This window comes from Bos taurus, chromosome 1, assembly GCF_002263795.3.
Source record: "Bos taurus isolate L1 Dominette 01449 registration number 42190680 breed Hereford chromosome 1, ARS-UCD2.0, whole genome shotgun sequence".
Taxonomy (NCBI): domain Eukaryota; kingdom Metazoa; phylum Chordata; class Mammalia; order Artiodactyla; family Bovidae; genus Bos; species Bos taurus.
This window is the reverse complement of record NC_037328.1, coordinates 64271149-64295972: the sequence shown is the minus strand read 5'-3', so window position 1 is coordinate 64295972 and position 24824 is coordinate 64271149. Positions and strand designations below refer to the sequence as shown.

Below are 24824 nucleotides of genomic sequence, written 5' to 3'. Positions count from 1 at the left end.
AGACTCACGTCCATCGAGTCAGCGATGCCATCCAGCCATCTCATCCTCTGTCGTCCCCTTCTCCTCCTGCCCCCAATCCCTCCCAGCATCAGAGTCTTTTCCAATGAGTCAACTCTTCACATGAGGTGGCCAAGGTACTGGAGTTTCAGCTTTAGCATCATTCCTTCCAAAGAAATCCCAGGGCTGATCTCCTTCAGAATGGACTGGTTGGATCTCCTTGCAGTCCAAGGGACTCTCAAGAGTCTTCTCCAACACCACAGTTCAAAAGCATCAATTCTTCGGCGCTCACCCAAGGCAAAGCACTAGCAGTTTTCTCATTTCAGTACACTTGGTTCAACCATTCTGCCCTCATTTAATAAAAGTTATACTCTGCAGGGCAGCTTCTTTCCCAGGCAGCAAACTCCAGGAGCATAGAGACAGTGTATTCTGAGCAGCTCTTGTATACTACAGCAGACATACTTGTCAGCATTACTGAGTGAGAGAACAAGGTTGGGCTATTTCTTAATAATTCTTCTCTACTTCCTTTTTGTTAAGTTTTATTTTATTTCAAATGGCATAGAAACCATCTCTGATTTGTATTAAAACAAAATCAAACGCAACTACACATTTAGGTCCTTACTGTTTCTAGGACCCAAGGGTACAGGGGTTTCACAGATCATCTGCCTTACCTGGTTCTTTCTTCTCCTTCTCCTAGTGATCACTACAGTACTCTTTTAAAGGGCTACAAGAATAAATTTAAAACCTGTAGAATTCAACTTTAATCTTTTTCGAAATCTTAATTTACTACTGTAAAATCCAGAGAAAGGAAATCTATATTGATCAATCAATGCAGATACAAGTATGTACTTAAATCTAAGGAAGAGTACAAGAGCCCAATTTTTGATTAAAAAAAAGCAAGAGCAAGTCATTGTGCCACTACAGATGCCAGTGCTTACATGTGTCAGCAGCCCAAGCAACTGGCATGCTTAGACATGGTGACATAGCTCTCTTCAACTCTCCACTGAATTTCAAGTCCAGAGCATGTTTAGTCTTTGTCTTGTTTATCTGTTGATGAAGGGTTTCTAGGAAGATTTAGCAGTGCTTCAATTTTCTGAGCATCATCCTTAGATTGATCTTTCTGTAAATTACTTTCAATTTCTTCAGGGAGGAGCTCAGTAAATTGTAGTCTGGCTTTCCTGTAATGAAAGTACAAGAAAGATATAGCAAGTACTGTTCTATTTTTTTGGCTTTTAGAGTTTTTCTAAGAAAGATAGTATTTATCTTATTCTCTCCTACAACTTATGAGCAAATACTTCTCCTTGCACTTCAAGTACAAGACTTTGTTCTGTCTCATAACCTGTTTCACTTACAAGCCCCTTGTAGGAGTCTCACATTACCAAAATGGACATTGCCAGGGCAGTAGCTCTGATCCTTAAGATATTCCAGAGTTCTCCCAGCAGTGAATTGCAGTTGCTAAAACACCTTGAGCTTGTGTGTGAGCCTTGGAACCAGTCTGTGCTCTTGCCCCCAGGGCCTAGGGGGATGTGAAACCCCCTGCCACTCTGTTAAACTCTGTTGACAGATCTTGTAGGACATGCACAAAGGTTATAACATTGGTAATCTCAATACAGAGAAGTCAGGACACCACTACAGATGTATATTTACTAGGAGTTAAAACATCTAATTTTCAAATAAGAGATTGGTTCTTTTTCCAAGTCAAGTATTAGTGTCTTCCTTTCTTTAAGTGATTATCAAGGTCACCTATGACTTTCATAAGAAGATTTGATCATTTCTATGTCTCTATGGAAAATATAGCCAGTGTTCTATATTTTCTGCTCACTAAGGCAATTTTTTAGATTCTCACTTTGTTGATTTCTCTATACTATAGTTATTTTCAAGCAAAGAAGCATACATTTTAAAAGTTCTTAACTATTTATTAACTGTCCTCAGAAATACCACATATATATTATATACATATAAATAACCTAAACACTTCTGACACTGACACAGTGACACTATTTCCTTCTGCCAAAATACTCTTTCATTTCTATAAACCCAGTTTTTCACCCATTCTTGAGGTTTTCCTTCTCTAAATAACTGATCAACTTCTCTAACTTTCTTTTTCTGGCTTCCTTTTTCTGACTGGAATACTATTCATATTTTTCCTATTGTTAATTCTTCTATAACTTCCTATATCAGATTCAAATAATCATGTACTTTCCTTACTTTTCCAACTCCTTTCTCAAAGATTCTTTTTTAAAAAAGAAGTCTCATGACACCTAAAGAACTAGAAATAAGCTAATGCTTCTATGCTTTTAACCCTCCATAATATCAAATTTTAAGCTGGCATTCAGAATTTTAAGTGCTTTATAATAGCTTCATATCTCACTCACCCTCTTACTATGCAGAAGAAGAAGGAATAAAACAAACATCACTGTGGTGTGATTCTGCCCTTACAACAGCTGAGAAAACTTATGGCTTGAAGTTAAGGAAAACATCTGTGTTCATAGAATTAATAGTCTAGCTGGTATTTAAGATTTGTTTTCAAGGTTTCACTGGCTCCAAATCAATGCTTTTTCTCCTATAGTACCTAAGTCCTTAGACAACAGATCTATAGATATTAAGAATTTCCATGTATGTCTATGTGAGTGTGTGTGTGTGTATAGCACAAATGGAAGTTTCAAATAAAACCAAGGGAAAAAGAAGACTTCTTATCTACCAGACTACCAAAGAAGCAGCAGCAGATGTCATCTTAGTAGGCAGGAAGCAGAACCATGAGAATCATTTGTACCAAAGCGCTAGACGGCAGACTATTACAATGATCTTACAAAGAATAACAGGAAGTTGGCCATCACTGGATCCCAGGGAGAGACTTATATGAACAAGCGATAGTCTGCATCTTTCTCAGTAGCATCTAGTCTGTGAACAGCCACTATATGCACCTAACACCTATTGAAGCCACAGCAAGAAGTATAATAATTAAATGTGGAGACCTAACATGCTATGTAATGTTCATAGACATACGTGTAAACAAGGATATCACCTTTTAAGTAAAGCCAAGTAAAACTCACTCACTGCTATTCATTTCATTTCCTTTATATAATTTCCAATGCAGTCACAAACATAGGAAAAGAAAAAATATGCAACCAAATAAGATTTATAACATTTAACTTAAAAAAAAGTGTCTAAGGAAAGGTTCTCATTTAGTATCTTTCTTTTTTCCATTCTCCTTAATTAAAAATATTAAAGACCAAGTAGGGTACCAAGTGAAAGACTCAGTAAAAAGAAAGTCTTTGACTTGAGCAGCAATTTAGAGTACCTGTTTCAGAAAGCATCAGTCTGGGGACACGAAAGCCCAAACAATCCAGTCTTAACACACTCCTTACCGTTCTTCCAGTTTCAGCTCCTGGAATGCTTTTCGATCCTTCTGTTTTCTCTCCTGAACTGTTTCACCACAGTACATCTGAAGTGCCATCAACAGACTTCCTATAGGAGTGCTGAGGAGGAGGCAGAGGGGACATTCAGAAGAAAGAGCCGTGAGACCATGCAGAATGAGAGTCTCTGCTCAGGCAGGAGGAACACTAACCAGACCACTGGCTCACTGACAGGTGCAGGGACGTCTGACAGTTAAAGCATCCTTGTCAGATAAAAAATATTAAGATAATTTCCTTCCTGGTCCAAACAACGGGAAAAACAATCACTGCAACATCCTAAATTTAACTGGTATAAAAACAACAGGTCTATAAATTGGCTATTTTTTTTTTTAATCATGAAAGATAAATAAACTAGTAAAAAATATATTTATAAGTTCTAGTTAGCAGCTTTATATTGAAGGTTTCTCAGAAAGGAAATTCATACCAGGAATGGTACCAGACCCTGTAAGGGGCAAGAAATGTGAAGGGTACTTTTGGTTGGGAGAAGGATGCTACTGGCTTTAGGTGTTGCAGCTGCCAAAATATCCTAAAATTCAAGAGTCTGGCACAACTGTCTCACCCAGAATGCCAATAGTTACTCACTGAGAAAATGACTTACATAACAATTATCACAGTAATGATGAGGGTTTTGTTCATATTTTCAAAGAGAAGGGAGTTTTTGACTCTGATACAACTTAAATTCTTTACTTAACATTGTAACCACATTTAAAAAATTATTTTTGCTATGTGGAAATGTTTGTTGATGATGAATGGATAAACAAAATATGGAACTGTATATACAATGGAATGTTATACTGTCCCAAAAAGGAAGGTCCTGTCACATGGATGAAACTAGAGGACACTATGCTTAGCGAAATATGCCAGTTACTAAAGGAAAAATACATGATTTCACTAATATGCATTACTCAGAGTAGCCAAAATCACAGAAACAGGAAGTAGAAAGGTGGTTGCCAAAGGCTGTGTGGGGATGGGGGAAGGGAGCACAGTGTTTAATGGGTACGGAGTTTCAGGTCTGCAAGACAAAGACGTTCTAGAGGCCTGTTGCACAACAACGTGAATACAGTTAACACTACTGAACTGTACACTTAAAAGTGGTTAAGATGGTGATTTTTATGTTATGTGTGTTTTTTAACCACAATAAAAACATATTTTTGCAGCTAATTTCAACAATTTTCCCCTTCAAACCAAGTTGGTATATTAACAAGAAAACAAAAATGTCAGCAACAGATCATCACATGATGAATTTTAACACAAATTTGGAAGGCGAGGGAGAACTCTTCTTTCTATTCAGGTGAATGCCAACTAATAAAGACAGTAAAGACAGAAGAAATGACAAAACTAGCAAATCAACATTTTGTAACCAGTTTTATATTAAATAATAACTGATTACATTAGGGATTATCAATGGATCATTAAAACCACTAAAAGATGGCTGGAGGGTAGATAATTCACACTACCTCATCCCACAGATTACTTATTAAACACAATGGAAAAAGATAACTTTGCAGTGGCGAAATTTAGTAGATACCAAATGTGCTAGGCAGAATTCTAAAATGGTCCCCCCAAATTTCCTACCATAATTTCTCAAATATGAATATATGATGAGAAATTATGCCCATGATTAAATTATGTTATGTAGCAAAGTGGATTTTGCAGATGTAACTTAGGTTACTGATCAGTTGAATGAGTTAATCAAAAAGGAGATTACCTGTGTGAACCATCTGAATACAGAGTTTTTTCCAGTTGGTGGCAGAATGGAAGTCAGAGAGATTCAAAGTATGAGAAGGATTCAACATGCTGGCTGTTGGTTTGAACATGGAGAGGGCATGGAGAAGGAATGTGGATGCCTCTAGGAACAAGGTGGTCCCTGATAGCCACCCAGGAAACAGGGAATTCAGACCTACAGCCACAAGGTTCTGTCAACAATCTGAATTTTATGGAAACAAATTCTTCCCACAGAGCCTCCAGGTAAGAGCCTGCCTGACCAACACCTTGATTTTAGCCTTGTGAAATACTAAGAAGAGAACCCATCTGAGCCCATCCAGACTTCTGACCTACAGGAAAGTGATATAATAAATGGGTAGTGAAGCTTCTTAGTGTGTGGTTAATCTGTTACACAGCAACAGAAAACTAATATATCAAGTTACTTCACTTACAAGGGGTGACATAATATGCCTCTTGACACACACTGAGAAGGACACAACTTCGCCTATGTTGTAATCTTGATGAAAACGTTAAACCTAAATCTAATCATGAGGGGATAATCAAACAAAACTGAGAAATATTCTGGGGGAAAAACAGGCGTGGAACTAGTCTAGCTTAAAGGAACCTAAAGAGATATAATAACAAAATACAATTTAATCCTGGATTCTACAAAATTATATATTATACACACACACACACACACACACACACAGAGCATTACTGTAGTAACAGGAATCCTGAATATGGACTTTATCTTAAATAGTATTGAATCAATGGTAAATCATTTATTGTGATAATTGTACTGTGAAATCATTGGAGAATATTCTTTCTCCTCGGAAATGCATGCTGACGTATTTAGGGCTGAAGAATTGTGAGGTCTCAAATATTTCAAATGGTTCAAACAAAAAGAAATATACACATGTCCCACACAAATACTGAGAAAGAGAAAACAAATATGGAAAAATGTGAACAACTGGTGAATCTAAGTGAAGCTTATATGGGTGTTCAACATACTAATTACCTCAACTTTTCTACAGGTTTGAAATGTTTCAAAGTAAAAAGTTGGAGAAGAAAAGTCTTAAAATTTATTAAACTAAATAAACAAACCTAACCTCATTTTTTTTTTAATGTGCTTGTTAGCCATTTCTTATTCCTTTTTCTTACTCTTTATAAGTGTCTTTGTTCAAACCTCAGTTTCAGGTGTTAATGATATTTAAACAGTTTTTACCCAGTGAAGACCAGAAGTAAAATCAACAACTGGGATACAATCAGAACTGGACAATCAAAGCTACTACCAATACAAGACTGTGCTGTGCTGTGCTTAGTCGCTCAGTCATGTCCAACTCTTTTGTGATTCCAAGAACTGCAGCCCACCAGGCTCCTCTGTCCATGGGGATTCTCCAGGCAAGAATACTGGAATGGGTTGCCATGCCCTCCTCAAAGGGATCTTTCCAACACAGGGATTGAACCCTGGTCTCTTGCACGGCAGGCAGATTTTTTACTGACTGAGCCACCAGGGAAGCTCAATACAAGACTAGAGATCTTTCATGGGATTAAATCCTCTAAGGATTAAATTTGTTCTTTAGAAATGATTCAGATTTTTAACAGGCAAGGCATTAATGAATTAATTAATGTTATATTAGAGTCAAAATATGTTAATACCTACCCCAGCAAGGCTCCAATTATGCCACCAGCTACTAGGCCATGCAGGCCTAAGTTTATTCTAAAAAGACTTCCTGTGACAGCTATTTTAAAAGAAACAAAAAGCAGTATCAAATCATTTTTAAACACCAGAGTTCCATTTGAACATGTTCCTTCTATAAGGACATAAATCTCCAAGTAAGCTTTTTGAACCCAACATCAATATATCACCACAACCTAGACTTCCCATACGGCCAGCTTCTCATCCACTCTGCAAGTTCAAAGGCAGAAAGGTCCCTTAAACAGAACTGCTCAGTCGGTTCTATGGACCCAGCTTCTTCTCATTCTGCTTTTTTGCCAACCTCACCTTAAAAATCTGTTATTTCTTCACTTCTACCTCTTTTAGTTCTTCCTGATTTAAGGAAAGTTTTCTCCAAATAAACAATAAAAATCTTCACTAGCCACTTGCAGGTCATGTCTTCCCCCAGCTTCGCTCTTTCTTTTTTTTTGGACATGCTGCCCGGCATGTGGAATCTTAGTTCCCCAACCAGGGATAGAACCCATGCCTCCTACAGTAGAAAGGCCATGCCACCAGGGACGCCCTCAGCCTCACCGGCTCTGTGCTGCTTAGCGTCACCTCTCCAGCAGACCTGCAAGTGGGCAGTTGGCCGACACTGCCACCTGGTGGCTGGAGCATAGGTCCTTTTTCCTCACCACCGACACCGTACACCCAAGATGTCCATTCATTTTCCTCTTTCACTATGCACAAAACAATAAATGCCATTTCAGGTGGTAACATGTTTAAACATTAACATCTGAGGTTTATATTTCTTATTTAAGTATAATATATTCATTTTTTAACTTTTCTATTTCATGATTTTTCTCTATCTTTGAACAGTGTACTATTATGTGTCTAGGTGTGAATCTTTTCACATTTATTCTTCCTGGAGTTGGTTGAGATTCTTGGATGTGTAGATTAATGTTTTTCATCAAATTTGGGAAGTCTGTGGCCATAATTTCTTAAAATTCTTTTTCTTCCCTTTTTTTCCTTTCCTCTCCATTATTCATATTCTTGGAAAAGACCCTAATGCTGGGAAGGATTGGGGGCAGGAGGAGAAGGGGACGAGAGGATGAGATGGCTGGATGGCATCGCCAACTCGATGGACATGGGTTTGGGTAGACCCCGGGAGTTGGTGAAGGACAGGGAACCCTGGCGTGCTGCTGTTCTTGGGATAGCAGAGTCGGACATGACTGGCCGACTGGACTGAACTGAACTGATTGTGTCTCACAGATCTCTGAGGCTCTATTTATTTGTCTTCATTTTTTAAAATTCTGTCCTTCATAAAAGATAACCTATATCAATCTATCTTCAAGTTCATTGATTCTCCCATGCTCTCTCAAACTGGCTGTTGAGGGCCTTCTCTCCAGTGAATTTTTAATTTCCATTACTGTATTTATCAACTCCAGAATATTCATTTGATTCTTAAAAATAATTTCTATCTTTAGTGATATATTGTTTGATAACTATCATCGCATTTTAATTATTGTAAACGCTTGAAGTCTTCTGTCTGCTACTTGGAGCTGGAGTATCTTCCTATAGGGGCATGGCTGTGGTTCTTTGCTATAGTGATTTGCCTGGACCAAGTCTGTGGAGTCTTAGTCTTCTTGTTTAGTAGAGTGCAGCCAGTAGAGGTCTCTGTTCAGTTTTTACTTTTATTTCTGGCTTCCTAGGAATCACACTAGCTTGGCAGCCAGCCAGTACACATTTTAAGCCAGTAAGGCTGTCACCTTTTGTCAGTGGATCTGTCTGTGGCTTGAAGAACGCACTCAAGGTTTAGGCAGTTTATAAATCTTCTGGCTTTTACTTTCTGTGTTCATGAGGCCTCACAATAAAGCAGATAAGCAGCTTGCTAGAGCCCTTACCAGTCTCTCCTGAGTGTGCTTACACAGACAGGTAACTTTCCGGAGTTCTGGGGATTAGTAGGTTCTTAATGAAGTCTCCGTTGGCTTTCTGGTTCTCTGGATGTCTTTGGTAGAATTCTACCTCATCCACTAATTGACCGCTTGCCCCAAATACCACCAAAACCTCCCGTTAGCTGTGTGCTGTTGTTCTTTCCTAAGTGTTTGCTATTGTTTTCAGCAACACCCTTAGGCATACAATTTTCTGTGCTCTGCTCCTAATCAAGTCAGTCATCTCCAACTTTAGTATTGGTCTTCTCAGCCTGCCCTGCACTTGTGGAACTTCTGTATCATGGAGCTGGGCATTAGGTGGGAGCAGCCTCAGGCTGAAACACTACAGACTCCCATTGTTCTTACCAAGATTTAGTAGAAATTCTTAAATAAATGCTTCTCAATTTGTTATGTGCCCTTGCTCAGTTCCAGGATCTTTAAGGGGTTGTTTTTGATAATTTTGTCCAATTTTATTATTACTTTTGGAGGAAAGGATTTGCCAAGCTCTCTGGTTATTGAAAATACTTTTATAAGTGTTCAAACAAATACCAACTAATAGTGGTGAGGGAAGATGTCCTTACCTGATTCCAACTTCAGGATAATTTTTTTTTTTAATTTTAGTGTTATATTATTTATTTTAATGTTGGTTGCTGGTTTGAGATAAAAATATATTTTCTATCATACATATTTTTCTATTCTTATTTTAATAATATTTACATTCAATCGAGAAACCTTTACTCTACCCTGCTATATATCAAACAATTGTGACATAAAAGACAAACACTTTCTCTGAATTTCAGGGAGTTGTCTAGTAGGGAAGCAAAAACAAGTAAGCTGCTACAACACAGTGTTATAAATGCTTTGATAAAACTGTTCACAGTGAATTATGAGAACACAGGGGAAAGATACGCAAGATAGGAAACTGGGAGCTAGGAGAACCCTCTGAGGAAGCCGAAGCAGACAGATGAACTCAACCTTGAAAGACATGTGTTAAGTATGGAGCTGAATAAAATTAGTTATGGGAGTGGAAAGGTGGATTCAAGCAAGAATTCTTGTAATGCAAGAATATGCTGGGTTTGAGAAATCAAAGTAGATTATAAGGCTCGTGCAAGAGTGGTACGTGGAGGTCAGGTCAAGAATCGACCTTAAAAAAAAAAAAATCGACCTTAGTGTGATGGGAAACTAAGGAAGAATCTGAAGCAGAAAAGTGCTAAAATCATACTCATGTTTCAAAAAAAGTCAGATAACAGTAGAGGTTTGAAGCAAACCCAGATGAAAAACAGCGAAAACCTGCAGTAGCAGTGGGAAAAGAGGAGGTGAGCGAGTCCAAATATTTAAGAAATAAGACTGACAGAATGAGAAGTTCGGAAAGGGGACATAAAGGGCAGAACCACATCATTAATTGATTTCCAGTTTTGGAATTTAACAGAGTAGACGACAAAAAACATATAGCAGGAGTAGACAGGAGCAAGTGAGGGCAGAAACACAAGAGTTTTCTTTGGATATAGGCACTATAGAATATCCATGTAAAATTTTTCACAAGTTAAAACAGGGCAAGTTCTAGCTGCTCCAATGCTATTAATACCTATTTCTCATTTCATGTTTTTAAATGTTTTCATTAAAATGTTAAGCTCAAATTATGTATATGTGTGTTTGCCTGTGTATTAACAGAAAAAGAGAGAGTGCACCTAAAACAAAGAGCATATGTGATAAAGCAAACGGGCTAAAATGTTAATAACTGGGAATTCCCTGGCGGTCTAGGGCATAGGTCTCTGCACTTTCACTGCCAATAGCCTGGGTTCAGTCTCTAGTCAGGTAACTAAGATTCCACATGCTTTGCAGCCAGAGGTGGGTGGTTGTTGTTATTCAGTCGCTCAGTCATGTCCAGCTCTTTGCAACTCCATGGACTGCAGCACACCATGTTCTTCACTATCTCCCGGAGTTTGTTCAAACTCATGTTCACTGAATCGTGATGCCATCCAACCATCTCATAGTCTGTTGTCCCCTTCTCCTCCTGCCTTCAATCTTTCCCAGCATCAGGGTCTTTTCCAATGAGTTGGCTCTTCACATCAGGTGGCCAAAATACTGGAGCTTCAGCTTCAGCATCAGTCCTTCCAATGAATATTTAGGACTGATTAACTTTAGGATTGACTGATTTGCTCTCCCTGCCGTCCAAGAGACTCTGAAGAGTCCTCTCCAGCACCACAGTTCAAAAGCATCAATTCTTCGGCGCTCAGCCTTCTTTATTGTCCAACTCTCATATCCATACACGACTACTGGAAAAAACCACAGCTTTGACTACACAGACCTTTGCTGGCAAAGTGATGCTGCTTCTTTTCAATACACTGTCCAGTTTTGTTATAGCTTTTCTTCCAAGGAGCAAGCGTCTTTCAATTTCATGGCTGCAGTCACCATCTGCAGTAATTTTGGGAGCCCAAGAAAATAAAGTCTGTCACTTCAGCCTAATGGCACAAAGTGAAGAGGAACTAAAGAGCCTCTTGATGAAGGTCAAAGAGGAGAGTGAAAAAACTGGCTTAAAACTCAACATTCAAAAACTAAGATCATGGCATCTGGTTCCATCACTTCATGGCAAATTGATGGGGAAAAAAATAGAAACAGGATAGGCATGGGGTGGGGAGCTTAAAAAAGCTCTTAACAATAACAGAATCTTTGTACTAAAGGATACTGCTCATGGTGCTCCTGTATTACTTTTATTTTTGCAACTTTCTATAAGCCTGAAGTTATTTCCAAACAAAAAGTAAAAAGCTGTTATGTGAAGTATATGCATTTTTCTTATGTGAGGGAATATACATGAATTAGTAAATGTTTGCATCTAAATGGCAGTTAACTTCATTTACATTTCGGTAGATATACTGGATTTGTACTAGAAATGTAATGAAAATATTCAACACTTTTTAAAAATGTTCATTTTAAAGAGGGCATGTCTACCAGAGGCAGAGCATTTTAAAACAAAATCTAATTTCGTATCATAAAAAATCTGGCTCCTCTCTACTTCACCTCACAATTCTCTCAAGCCACTCCCCCGCATTCACTGTGTTGCAGTCATATTATCCTACATTTGAGAAACCTTAGAGCCTTCACCCTTGATGTTACCCCTGCTTAGGCGACTCTTCTCTGCAAGGCCTGCTCTTTTCCATTCTTCAGCTATCAGCTTAAATGTCACTTCCTTAGAAATCAGTCTGTCCACATTAGATCTTACCTCCCCACCTATTTTTTATCATAGCAACCTGTTTTATCCCATACACATTAGATGATAAAACTCCATGAAGGCAAAGACTTTTTTCTGTTTTTGTTCACTAAGTATACCAAAGACCAAGCATATTTTCCATATATCTTGCATTAATGTTAAATGAGATATGATGAGAAGCCAACCAAAGAATTCAGTAGCCATGACTTATAAGTCCTTACATGTTTCCTAAACCACATTTGAGATTGAAATATGAACAAAAATGTCTTACCTCCTGCAATGACAAAATGGCTTAAGGCATTTTTATTTCGGTAAACATTTAGACCAGTGTTCACTGTACTATGAAGAAGAAAACAAAATTTAAAGCATATCTCAATTACCTTCTTGACTTTAACTTTTTCACTAAAGTGATACGTGTTAGTTTAGACGAGCCTACTATGTCAATCCCTGGTTCCAGCAGGCTCCTTCAGTGAGTGTGTTTCAGATTGGTATAATATGCCAGTAAGCAACAGAAAAGTAAAGTAAAGTTCTGCAGAATTCCTCTCATTTAGCAACCCTGTATCTATTTTGATACTAGCTGGCAGGCCTTCATGTGCACGCGTGCTCAGTTGTGCAAGGTGCTCAGTCATGTCTAACACTTTGCAACCCCATAGAAAGCCAATGGCACCCCACTCCAGTACTCTTGCCCGGAAAATCCCATGGATGGAGGAGCCTGGTAGGCTGCAGTCCGTGGGGTCGCTCAGAGTCGGATACGACTGAGCGACTTCACTTTCACTTTTCACTTTCCTGCATTGGAGAAGGAAATGGCAACCCACTCCAGTGTTCTTGCCTGGAGAATCCCACGGACGGGGGAGCCTGGTGGGCTGCCATCTATGGGGTCGCACAGAGTCGGACACAACTGAAGCTACTTAGCAGCAGCAGCAGACTACCTCTCCAGGCTCCTTCTGTCCATGGAGTTTTCCAGGTAAGAATACTGCAATGGGTTGCTTCCTCCTCCTCCAGGGGAATTTTCCCAACCCAAGGATCAAACCCACATCTCCGGCAACAGCAGGCAGAATCTCTACCACTGTGCCACCAGAGAAGCCTGGCAGACCATCATCCATTGACACAAAACTACAGCTGGACGAATCTTTTGCATAAATAGGTAACAGTTCTTAAGAAAAAGGTATCATAGATCACTTTTATATAGGTGTTTAGATTTTATAATTCCATTTGTTAAAACAATGTGCTCCTAAAAGAATACCTAAAATCCTTTATGAGATTCAGAGAACTTACTTGAATATAGTCACAAACATGGCCGTTCTCCAACTCCAGCGCCAGCCATACCGGATGAAGCCTCGTGTAGCAGCACGATGGGCAGATTGCTAAAGTTAATAAAAAGGCTGTGAGGTTCCAAGACACCTTGATACTTTCTTTATTCTAAAACTGTGGTGGAGGAATGTCAACTAGGAAATAGGTAGGAACACCTAAATAGATAGAAACAATAGAAAATCTCTAGAAATATCATTCTGCAATTACTGAAACTTAAGCAAATGTACCATGTGCACTCTATTCTATCATAGGGTATAAAAGGAAATAAGAAATGCAGTGTCAACCAAGTAATTCATCAATTAAATAGCAACTAAGAATCTAAATGACAAATACTATGACAGATATAAAATCAGTATTCAGTTCAGTTCAGTTTAGTCGCTCAGTCATGTCCGACTCTTTGTGACCCCATGAATTGCAGCACGCCAGGCCTCCACGTCCATCACCAACTCCCGGAGTTCATGCAAACTCATGTCCGTCGAGTCAGTGATGCCATCCAGCCATCTCATCCTCTGTCATCCCCTCCTCCTCCTGACCCCAATCCCTCCCAGCATCAGAGTCTTTTCCAATGAGTCAACTCTTCGCATGAGGTGGCCAAAGTACTGGAGTTTCAGCTTTAGCCTCAGTCCTTCCAAAAGTATTAGACATGCTTTTTTTTTCAAGAAATTGTGGGGAAAAGAAAAAACAGAAAATAAAGAAGGAACACTGAGTAAACTATAAATGGTAAGGATTAAAGTAATACAGATATGCACGAGAGGAAGAAAGGAAGGAAAAAAACCTAATCTTTACTGACCACCTTCTACGTAAAAGTTGCTAACATATTACCTCATTTAATCTTTACAACATTTTCTTCAAGCAGGTGTTAAAAGGCATAAAGAGGAAGTTTCTAATCAAGATCACTCAGCCAATAAAGAATAAAGTCAGAATTGGAAGTTAGGTTGTCTGTTTCCACCGCTCATTTTCATTAACCACCATGAAGCAAGTCTGGCATAATATTGTGAGGGTAAAGCCTAGATTTTTAAAGAATGTGACAGAATCCCTAGATGTAGTCTTAACTACTATATGATACTGGGCAAGTCAAAACCTCTCTGAAAGGTATCAGCGCAAATTCATGGCTTTTAGTAAATAGGTAGACAAATATAGAAACAGAGATATATGTATGAAAGTGTATATAAATCACACACATACATTTCCTAGCTCTATCTGCCTAGACACCATCATACCTCAGTAGCAATGAGCATGCCTAGCCCCAGATCTTGGTTTTTAAATACCATTTTCTTTTTGCCACTTTATTTTTTTTAATTGAAGGATAATTGCTTTATAGAATTTTGTGGTTTTCTGTCATACATCAACAAGAATTAGCCATAGGTACACCCATGTCCCCTCCCTCCCAAACCTCCTTCCCCATCCCACTCTTCTAGATTGTCACAGAGCCCCTGTTTGAGTTCCCTGAGTCATTTAAATATCATTTTAAAAGAAACAAGGCTGGTGCTTGAAAAGATGAACCAGAAAAACCATGCTGCGCCCCGAAGTAAAGATGTGCTCAAAGACTAACGTGGACGTCATCAAAAGGACACAGGAGCTAGCTTGAAGAGATTCCAACAGTCTAAATCGACGCCAAGTATCAAAATAAATGATGATAATAATGGATTATAAAACCATAGAATAACGTAAAAGCCAACAAGTCCACACTGAATAAATTATAAATGGATAAACGGACAGATAAAAGCTCTTCCTTACAGCAGAATACTAACCAATAAATATACACGGACGATGGAATTACAAAATTACAAAATGGCTGTTTGGTTACCACCACAGTAATAACTATTTTAGGAAAGAGTCAGCACTGAACACTGAAACCAGGGGGTGAAAAATTGATGAAAAATAGGATATTTGCAGAGTCTCAAAGTATCTAATAAGTATTCCTAAGATACTTATTAACCACAAAGGGAAAAACTCAATAATTTTATAGTGGATAAACATGGCAGGGAACATCTTAACTAAGTGATTAAAGTATCCCCAGTAGAGGGACAAATAGGTATCTCATGCTTCTTATCATTACTTACTGGGAAGGATATAGTATCAATTGTAGGGTATTCCTGTGAACACACTTAAGTGAAATTTAATCACAAGAAAACATCAAATGTCCAAATTGTGGGACATTCTACAATACAAAATAAAGGCCCAAGTCTTAAAAAATACTGAGGTCATGAAAGTCAAAGAACAATAGAAAAACTGTTCCAAATTAATGGAGACTGACTAGAGAGGCACAACAGGCAAATTCAACATCTGATCCAACACTAGATCCTGGACCAGAAAAACAAATTTTAATAACTTGTTTACTTTAAAAATAACGTTAGTGGGACAATAAGCAAAATTTAATAAAGTCCATTGATAAGATAATAGTACTCTATCAGTATTAATGTCCTGAACTGCATAATAATATTGTGGTTATGTAAGAAAATGTCTTTGTTTTTTAGGAAATGTATGCTGAAGCACTCACCATGTCTAAAACATACTCCCAAGCAGTTCACAAAAAAATAACAGCATGCCTTATACAGAGATAATAAGAAAGCAAATGTGGTAAAATGTTAACATTTGGGGAATCTGACTGAAAGGTGTACAGGAATTCTTTGTACAGTCAGTTCTCTGTATCCCCAGATTTGGAACTTGAGGAAGTGGAACCATGGATATGAAGGACGTATGGTACTATGGTTTTTTTTAAATAAAAGACTCGAGCATTTGTGGATTTTAGTATCCACAGGAGTCCTGGAACCAATCCCTCTTGGACATTACAGGACACTGGCACTACTTTTGCAACTTTAAAAACTTGACACAATTTAAAAAAAAACACACAAATTTTAAAAAACAAAAAATTCTGAGCCATAACTTCCTCACTAGGACAACAGAACTGATGTACAGATGAAAGATACAGCAAATGAGTCAGCACTCAACAAACTGTAAAGCTCTAAATGTTAATGATTATTTTAGTGTGAGCTAGTGTACTGCATACAGGCTTTGTGAATAGGATAAATACACTACAGCTGAGCCTTGATGATTTATCAGGAGATTAGAAATATATTTCAGAAAGTAGAGCCATGGTGGTGATCGATTCTAGTAAGAAAAGTGGTCTCACAAAGTTTGAGTATGCACGCTAGCATTAGCACTTCCATTGTTGCTGAGAACAGACTGTTTCCTGAATCTTCTCAACCCTACTACCTAACTAGATGATTAAATATAAAGTGAGCAGCTAAAACTGGCATGCCCCCAAACACTATTAGAACACCAGTACGTACCACAGCATCGAGCTGGTTGTGGTAAACTTCTGCTTGGCTCTGCTCAATGTAGCGCTGTTTAGCGTGAATAAATGCTGGTATTCCCCCATATGCCCAGCCGATGATGCCTGCTGAAATTGCTGCCTTGTAAATGTCCTGAAGTTCTTTTGAAGTTCTCTGCCGTTCACTAAAACATCAAAAAGACAATGTTGTTTGGGATTAGTTTATGGATACTGCTCTCCAAAAGACAGTTTGATCAGAATCGTCCCAAATGCTAAACAGGACTTAAATTTTCATGATGGGCAGAACCAATTAAATCTTCTGATGAATTAAATAATTATATTACAAGTAGCTCAAATCTCAGTCAAACTGTCAGAAGTTAGATTAGTAGTTATTCTTGGGAAGGCAGTGACAGAGAAGGGGCACAAGGGGGAGCTTCTGGGACACTATTAACAGTCTCTTAGGGCTGGATACAGACCTATGTTTAGTGAAAAGTCACTGACAGGTATACTTATGCACATTTTTCTAGGTGCATATTTTATTTATACTGCAATAAAAAGGTTTTTTAAAGGGTTATTTTATTTGATGACTCTTATAGCTATACTATATCCCTGGAAACAGAAAGAATTGGTAAACTGGATGCAGAATTAACAATTACCTTTTTGAATTTTTAGATAACTTTTGGAAATTATAAAAACTTATGAGATTTTAGGACAATGTATGCAAGAATGAATACCTATACATAAAAAAACCCAAATTTTATCTTTCTGAATATTTAATTTTTATGTCATGCTCAGATGGGCCTGTACTATCTATTGAAGACCACTGAATGAGAAAGCTCATGATGCAGTGGGCAGCACAGACCAACCTAAAATAAACGGAAAAGCTACCATTTCATTCAATCTATTAATCTCAAAAGCATTAGAAACTAGAAGCTATGTTGCAGCTTCCAAGATGTCCTCTGGAAATTGCTCTAACAAACAGCTAAGTTTGTAAGTGTTTAGTTACTAGAAGTAATGGCCCTCCTATGTAAGTAAACTACTGAATATTATTTTTTTACAAACTACTAACTTGTTTTCTTCTGAGACTGTACAAGTGTTTATCTAATTCTAATTCTATATAATTTATCTAATTCTAACAACCACATTTCTGAAATCAGAATCAGTGAGTTCTTATAGTTCCCACATATACAAGAGAGAAACCTAAATAAAATTTCTTAAGAAACGAATTCTTATATCAATAGGAAAAACTGCTATAATCTAAACTTTATATTTTATCTTATATAATGAACCAAACCAAAAACATTTACACAAAAAGTGGGAGAACTCGGAAAAGAGAAAATGAAAAAAGAGCTTAAGATTTAACAAGCCAGGAAATGCATACAATATCCTCTTTTTCATCCTCTGAAAAATTCCATGACATAGCAATATTTTTTCTTCATAATATCAACAGACACTCTATGAAGTTACATGACTGGGCCTAAGAACTAATGAATGGTAAACAAACAGGGAAAAGTGGTGGAAAGGACCTAGACTGTAAGTAGCAACAATGGGGTTGTAGTTCTGGTTCTGTCATCCACTGCTAAGTGACCTACAGGTAGATCACAATCATTCTGAACCTTGGTTTCCTCACCCATGACATGGAGGGGACAATGAAAGTTATATTAAATTATCTTTCAAGTTTCCTTCAGCTCCAACATTCTGTGGTTTATAAAGCTGATCAAAATAACCTTTTTCAAATGAATTTGAGTCAGTTCTAGTGAGGTGGATGAACTTAGAGCCTGTTATACAGAGTGAAGTTAAGTCACAAAAACGAGTATCATACATTAATGCATATACATGGAATCTAGAAAAATGGTACTGATGAACCTATTTGTAGGTCAGGAATAGAGATTCAGACAGAGAGAACAGACTTACAGACACAGCAGGGGCAGGTGAGGGTGGGAAGAATTGATATACATACATTATATATAATGTATATAAAGAATTGAAATATATACATTAGCATATGTAAAGTGAACAGATAGCTAATGGGAAGCTGCTGTGTAACACAGGGAGCTCAACCTGGTGCTCTGTGACAACTTACACACACGGGATGGGGTGGGAGGTTGGAAGGGGAGGTTCAAGAGGAAGGGAACCTATGGCTGATTCATGTTGCTGTATGGCAGAAACTAACACAACATTGTAAAGCAACTATTTCCAATTAAAAATAAATAAATCAACAAAAATAAACCTTTTCTGTTGTGTACTACATAGGATCGTTCACAAGTATCTCAAATAAATTTGCAACGACCAATGGAAGGGCGGCCTCATTATCTTTAAAATAAGATGATGAAATCTAAAGAAAATAATTAAATACAATTCTACTGGCTCCCCTGCTCTATTTCAGCAACATAATAAAGCTTCAATGTTAATTTAACCAGTTGATACTACAGTGTAGTATATGGGAAGTTCAGTTCAGTTCAGTCGCTCAGTCGTGTCCGACTCTTTGCCACCCCATGAATTGCAGCAGGCCAGGCCTCCCTGTCCATCCGGAGAAGGCAATGGCACCCTACTCCAGTACTCTTGCCTGGAAAATTCCATGGACGGAGGAGCCTGGTAGGCTCCAGTCCATGGGGTCGCTAAGAGTCGGGCACGACTGAGCAACTTCACTTTCACTTTTCACTTTCATGCATTGGAGAAGGAAATGGCAACCCACTCCAGTATTCTTGCCTGGAGAATCCCAGGGACAGAGGAGCCTGGTGGGCTGCCGTCTATGGGGTCGCAGAGAGTCAGACACGACTGAAGCGACTTAGCAGCAGCAGCAGCAGCAGCAGGCCTCCCTGTCCATCAGTATATGGTAAAGTACTTCATAAAAAGGGAAAACTTTTCACCGGTGAGGAATAAAAATGATGAAATTAATTATCCTGAGTTTTCCATTAAAGTTAATTCAATTGAAAGGGTTATCATTTATTCTGACACCGCTTTACTTGTGAATCCAGCTAATATCTTTGCAACAACAGTTGCTACTATTTTTTTATACATTCCTTATTTGGCAGAGTAAAAATTTTAACAACTGTGTTCTCTCTCCAACCTTCATTTTTGTGGCAGGAAGGAGGGCTACTGTTCAAGAAGCATCAGAAGCATACTTGTGAATCCAGCTAATATCTTTGCAACAACAGTTGCTACTATTTTTTTAATACATTCCTTATTTGGCAGAGTAAAAATTTTAACAACTGTGTTCTCTCTCCAACCTCCATTTTTGTGGCGGGGAAGAGGGCTACTGTTCAAGAAGCATCAGAATCTGTGATCAAGTGATACACGAATAAGAATACTGGAGTCCTCCAGATGTTGGTTCTAGGGTCACTAAATAGCTTACTCTAATTCTTCTAATTTGTAAAGTCAGGGGATTATATTAAAGACTATGTTTAGACTCCCTAAACATTCCTAAAAGTTCTTATTTTCAGTTAGTCTCACCCTCTCCATCTGAAAACCGGCCTGTCAATCAACAGAACTACCAAATAGCAATGTTAGGATACAAGCTTGAGGTACATTATATTAAACTCCAAATCCCGCAAAAGTAAATCACACCACTCTGGGGTCCTTCGCCCCAGATGACCCAGGCTGCAGGTCACCTCCTTTGTAGCCCCTCCCCACAGACCGAAGGCACGTTTACTCTTTGACAAACAGCTCCCGGAGGCGGTCCCATCCGGATTCCGGGTACTGGGGTTCTGAGACGAAGGAAGACAGTTCCTGGTCCTCTACAAGAGCCTTGGGATCGGCTGCCACAGCTGCGGCAGCAAAGACCCGAGGAAAAGGTCTCAGCGACCTGCAGAGGAAGCTCCGCGGGGCCGGCGGCCGCGCCTCCATGACCCTCTCCGAACCTGTCGACAGACACTCGCTTGGGCGCTTAGGAGGCCAAGGCCTCACGAAGTGCGGTGGGGGATGAGCGAGGGTAACTGCAAGAAGGAATGGGAGAGTATCTTTACACTAGTCCCGAGTTAAATTGCAGCCGTATCCGTCGACACACCGCTTGACACACAGGCCCTCGGTGCCAAGCCTAACTTTGGAGGTACTATGACACACGAGACAGGAAGTCCCTCCCCAACGAGAGCAAAGGCTGCGGGACTGGGCAAAGCCGGAACCGGAGCCGAACACACTTCCGGCTGGGGGCGGGACGGTGTCAGGCCAGCCCCCGGAAATGAGGTAATGGCAGGAGCCAAGCTCAGCGCAGTCTGACTTCCGGTGCCGTCCTTCTCACCCTTCTGTGACAGGGAAACACGGTGGCAGGTAGCTTGCAGGCGGGAGGATGTGGTCTTACGCTGAAGTGAAAGTGGCTCAGTCGTATCCGACTCTTTGCGACCCTATGGACTGTAGAGTTCATGGAATTTTCCAGGCCAGAATACTGGAGTGGGTAGCCTTTCCCTTTCCCAGGGGATCTTTCCAACCCAGGGATTGAACCCACGTCTCCCGCATTGCGGGCTGATTCTTTTACCAGCTGGGCCACAAGGGAACTGGAGTGGGTAGCCTCTCGGACTCGAGCCAGGGTCTCCTGCATTGCAGGCGGATTCTTAACCAACTGAGCTATCAGGGAAGCCATTTAAAACAGCAGAATGCCGTGAAGAAGAAAAAGTGCGGTATTCATTACAAACGGAGTACGGAAAGGGGAAGGCAGTTTGGGCAAATGCATCCTAACCTACTCTGTCACAGACTCCCAGGCTGGACGGGGTTCATTCTGGTTTTCAGAAAAGACCGAGGCATTGAAGAGGAGTATTGGTGCTGGGTGCCCCGAGATCTCCAGAACACTTTTTAAAAGAAATCCGCTCTGGGCTCCAGAAGATAGGTTTTACTCCCCTTAGTTTATATGGCTACTGTTTCTCAAAAGGCAGGACACTTTCTGGAATTTCTACCAGGTGTTGACTTAATAGTTATAATAGCAATAATATCCCGCCACTACAGTTTTCATTAACATATACTTCAAAGTATCAGATCAGATCAGATCAGTCGCTCAGTCGTGTCCGACTCTTTGCAACCCCATGAATCGCAGCACGCCAGGCCTCCCTGTCTATCACCAACTCCCGGAGTTCACTGAGACTCACGTCCATCGAGTCAGTGATGCCATCCAGCCATCTCATCCTCTGTCGTCCCCTTCTCCTGCCCCCATCAAAGTATAGTTCTTATTAAAATGTACACATTTGAAGTATTCTCAAACTGGTTTGTGTTATTTCATTTAAGCTCTGCCAGCAATCAAACATCGGAGAAGGCAATGGCACCCTACTCCAGTACTCTTGCCTGGAAAATCCCATGGACGGAGAAGCCTGGTAGGCTGCAGTCCATGGGGTCGCTAAGAGTCAGACATGACTGAGCAACTTCACTTTTACTTTTCACTTTAATGCATTGGAGAAGGAAATGGCAACCCACTCCAGTGTTCTTGCCTAGAGAATCCCAGGGATGGGGGAGCCTGGTGGGCTGCCGTCCATGGGGTCACACACAGTCGGATACGACTGAAGTGACTTAGCAGTAGCAGTAGCAGCAATCAAACATACGTATTCTCCTTGCCAATCCTTACTCATCCTTATTCCTTTCTAGGTTTAAGTCTAAACTGTTACACTCTTTAGTGAGATAAGGTAAATAGATTTCTGGAATTTGACATCTGGAATTCTATAGATAGGGCGCTGGGAACTGACTGATAACAGTGACTAGCTGAGTAAGTCGCGGCGCCAGGAAGATCTCTGGTGTCTGGGAGACGGGATTAGATTCAGTTCCCATCATAGCATTTACTACATTGCATCATGATTTCCTATTTACTGTGTGTCTCAGTAGACTAACTTTGAGGTCGGGGATCATGTATGTGCATTTCTGTATCTCCAGTACCTACACTCACACGTCTTTGAATCTAGACTTCAGATCCCTTGACTCCTGGCTCCGGCTGCAGATTGCTGCCTAACCCATACAGGCAGAGGTGGGCACCATATAAAGTCCCAAGGCGAAAGCTCAAGGAAATGGCTGTGCAATCTTTCTAGTCTACATGTGGAAAATCTAAATGCTTAAGATGACTCCATAATCATTCTGGGATGAGGAGGACTTTGAATTGGAGGGTGGGAGTGTGGGCAGGTATTACTGAAATAATTTATATACAACTTAAATGCTCCCTCACTACCTTATAGATACAAATGAGATTAACAGGCAAATATTGCTAAAGCTATAGCTGCCTTCTCATTTGGGTAACTAAGCCTCTTTCTTAAGGTTCCCTTTGTCATCTGATCACTCAAGAAGTCTCCAGATCCTAGGCCTGCTCACACTGTTGCTGCTATTCCACCTCAGCTCCTCAGACTACTTGTCACTCTCCTACTCTCCTGCTGCTCCAAGCCCTTGGGGTTTACCTTCCTTTCCTGTTGTTCAGTTGCTAAGTCGTGTCTGACTGTGACCCCACAGACTGTAGCACGCCAGGCTTCCAAGTCCTTCACTATCTCCCTGAGTTTGCTCAAACTCATGTCCGTTGACTTGGTGATGCCATCCAACCATCTCATCCTCTTTTGTCCCCTTCTCTTTACCTTCCTTTACCACTATGGAAATACTCTCCCTTTTCTGTGGTCTGTTTTTTCTAAGGGTCTCAGAGCAACATTAAACCAAAACGTGTTATTCAATTCACTTGGACCACTCTGTTTCACATTTAGCTTGCTCCTCCCCAGGGTATACCTTTGCCACTAGAGTAAAGGCATCAGAAAAAGTTCAGTGCAGTCACCACACTGCCTGGAACCACCACTCTTCTACCGTCAGACCTCTTGCTGATTTCTGCATATAGAACTCAATAGCCTCTTGCCCCATCATGAGCTTTCCCAGGTGTCAGGTTCCCTTTCCTTCCTAGGTTCTCTAGGTACTGCCCTTGCTACATAAATTACATTGTGTATGATATGAACTGTTACCACAGGGAAAGAGAATAAACTTTCACAATTCCAAGGAGCATTTAACCTTCAAAGTGTAACTCAATTTTTACCTCCATGAAGTTTCCAATCTGCATCAGACAGACATGTCTTCTACCTTTAAACTTCAAATCCACATTGTCTTTATGAATAATTGGCCTTATGATTAAGGCCTCATATCCCCTTAATCCCCTTCTGCCTATGCAGCCTCTCATACTGTTGTTTCTACTATGTCATCTCAACTAGAGAGCTGCTTCATGCTAGGGAGCCTGGTGTAAACATTTTCTTATCTCCCACTGTTTGTACACAGTAAATGCTCAAGTATTTGATACATTATTAAATAAATGATTTGTAATTGTATCCTTCTGCTTCACGCACACCCTCCCTTGGGATGCAGTGGGATTATGTTAAGTGAAGGCATCTTTGGTGGCACAAGAAGATGGGTTTTTACATATCCGTGTGTGCTCTCGTTCACAGAGCAGGTGCAGAGTAGGGAATTATCCTCTTCAGAACTGACCCAAAGAAGCCTACTGACATTTTTTCTCTTAGGAATTCTGGACTGAGAGACAGAGCCTGTAGTCTCTGGATCTGCATACGGCAGCACTCTAGAGACTATGCAAATTCTTGCTGAGATTCCTAGATGATACTCCCCAAATAAAGGAAAATCATTCCTTGTGTTAGCCAAGTATCTCACTTTACTCAAATCAACTGAGTTATTCTCTTTTTCTTGAAGAAAGTGTGGCTTTTATCTCTGAGAAGGAAAGGATAAGTGTGGAATTCAGCTAGTATTAAAAAACAACAACAACCTTCAAAAGTTATGGAGATAAAAAATTACTTTCAAAACCATACATTTTATATGTCATTACACCCATCTTCATATCATCTACACTGAGGTAAACAAATACATGTAAAATCTGAATAACATCTGCTGTACTTAAATACAAATGGTCTTATTAACTCTTCAAAGGACAGATGAGAATGTGCATTGACCCAATTCTTAGCGTCTTGTCCAGTCCCTCTTGAAGCCAATGGCTGGGCAGTCTGTAAACAGGATTTAGTTAAGTCCACTGTTCCCATCCATCCATCCATCCTTCCAGCATTGTTCTGTGCATTCTGTGTGAGGCACTGTGCTGGATAATGGAGAAACTGGGGTAAGTAAAACATGATTCCTACCCATCAAGAAGCTCATAGGGGAAACAAAAAAGCTCACAGGAGAAACAGTCAAATAACTACAGTACAGTGTGATGTCATATAATACAGGCTTGAGAAAAATATTATGATAGCCTCTAACTGCCTAGAGTAATGAAAATAAGGAGTCTGAGAGATAATGCTTGAGTTGGAAACACTTCCAGGGAAATGCACCCTCAGCTGCTAATCCAAAGGACAGAAAATTTTGCTCTTAGTTTTGTTGTTCAGTCATTAAA

At 39.7% G+C, this 24824-nt stretch overlaps 1 protein-coding gene across 5 annotated transcripts; it reads right to left on the bottom strand.

The window, feature by feature from the left end:
* Positions 1 to 730: 730 nt before the first annotated feature.
* Positions 731 to 20568, bottom strand: TIMMDC1 (translocase of inner mitochondrial membrane domain containing 1). Of its 5 annotated transcripts, none has more exons than XM_025000383.2 (7): positions 20307 to 20568; positions 16521 to 16686; positions 13192 to 13280; positions 12188 to 12255; positions 6784 to 6862; positions 3366 to 3476; positions 731 to 1175 (listed from the first exon to the last, which is right to left on the bottom strand). In XM_025000383.2, exons 1-7 carry the CDS (start codon positions 20345 to 20347, stop codon positions 1025 to 1027), a joined length of 705 nt encoding a protein of 234 aa, XP_024856151.1. In that variant the 5' UTR covers positions 20348 to 20568; the 3' UTR covers positions 731 to 1024.
* Positions 20569 to 24824: the final 4256 nt, after the last annotated feature.

Excerpts from the sequence above, each read along its gene's own strand:
- TIMMDC1 (XM_059892857.1), bottom strand. The coding sequence starts at position 20,347 with ATGGAGGCGCGGCCGCCGGCCCCGCGGAGCTTCCTCTGCAGGTCGCTG. Across the intron at positions 16,687-20,153 it reads CGGGAGCTGTTTGTCAAAGA|TGAACGGCAGAGAACTTCAA; the intron begins GTAAACGTGCCT and ends TTGATGTTTTAG. Across the intron at positions 13,281-16,520 it reads ACAACCAGCTCGATGCTGTG|CAATCTGCCCATCGTGCTGC; the intron begins GTACGTACTGGT and ends TATTAACTTTAG.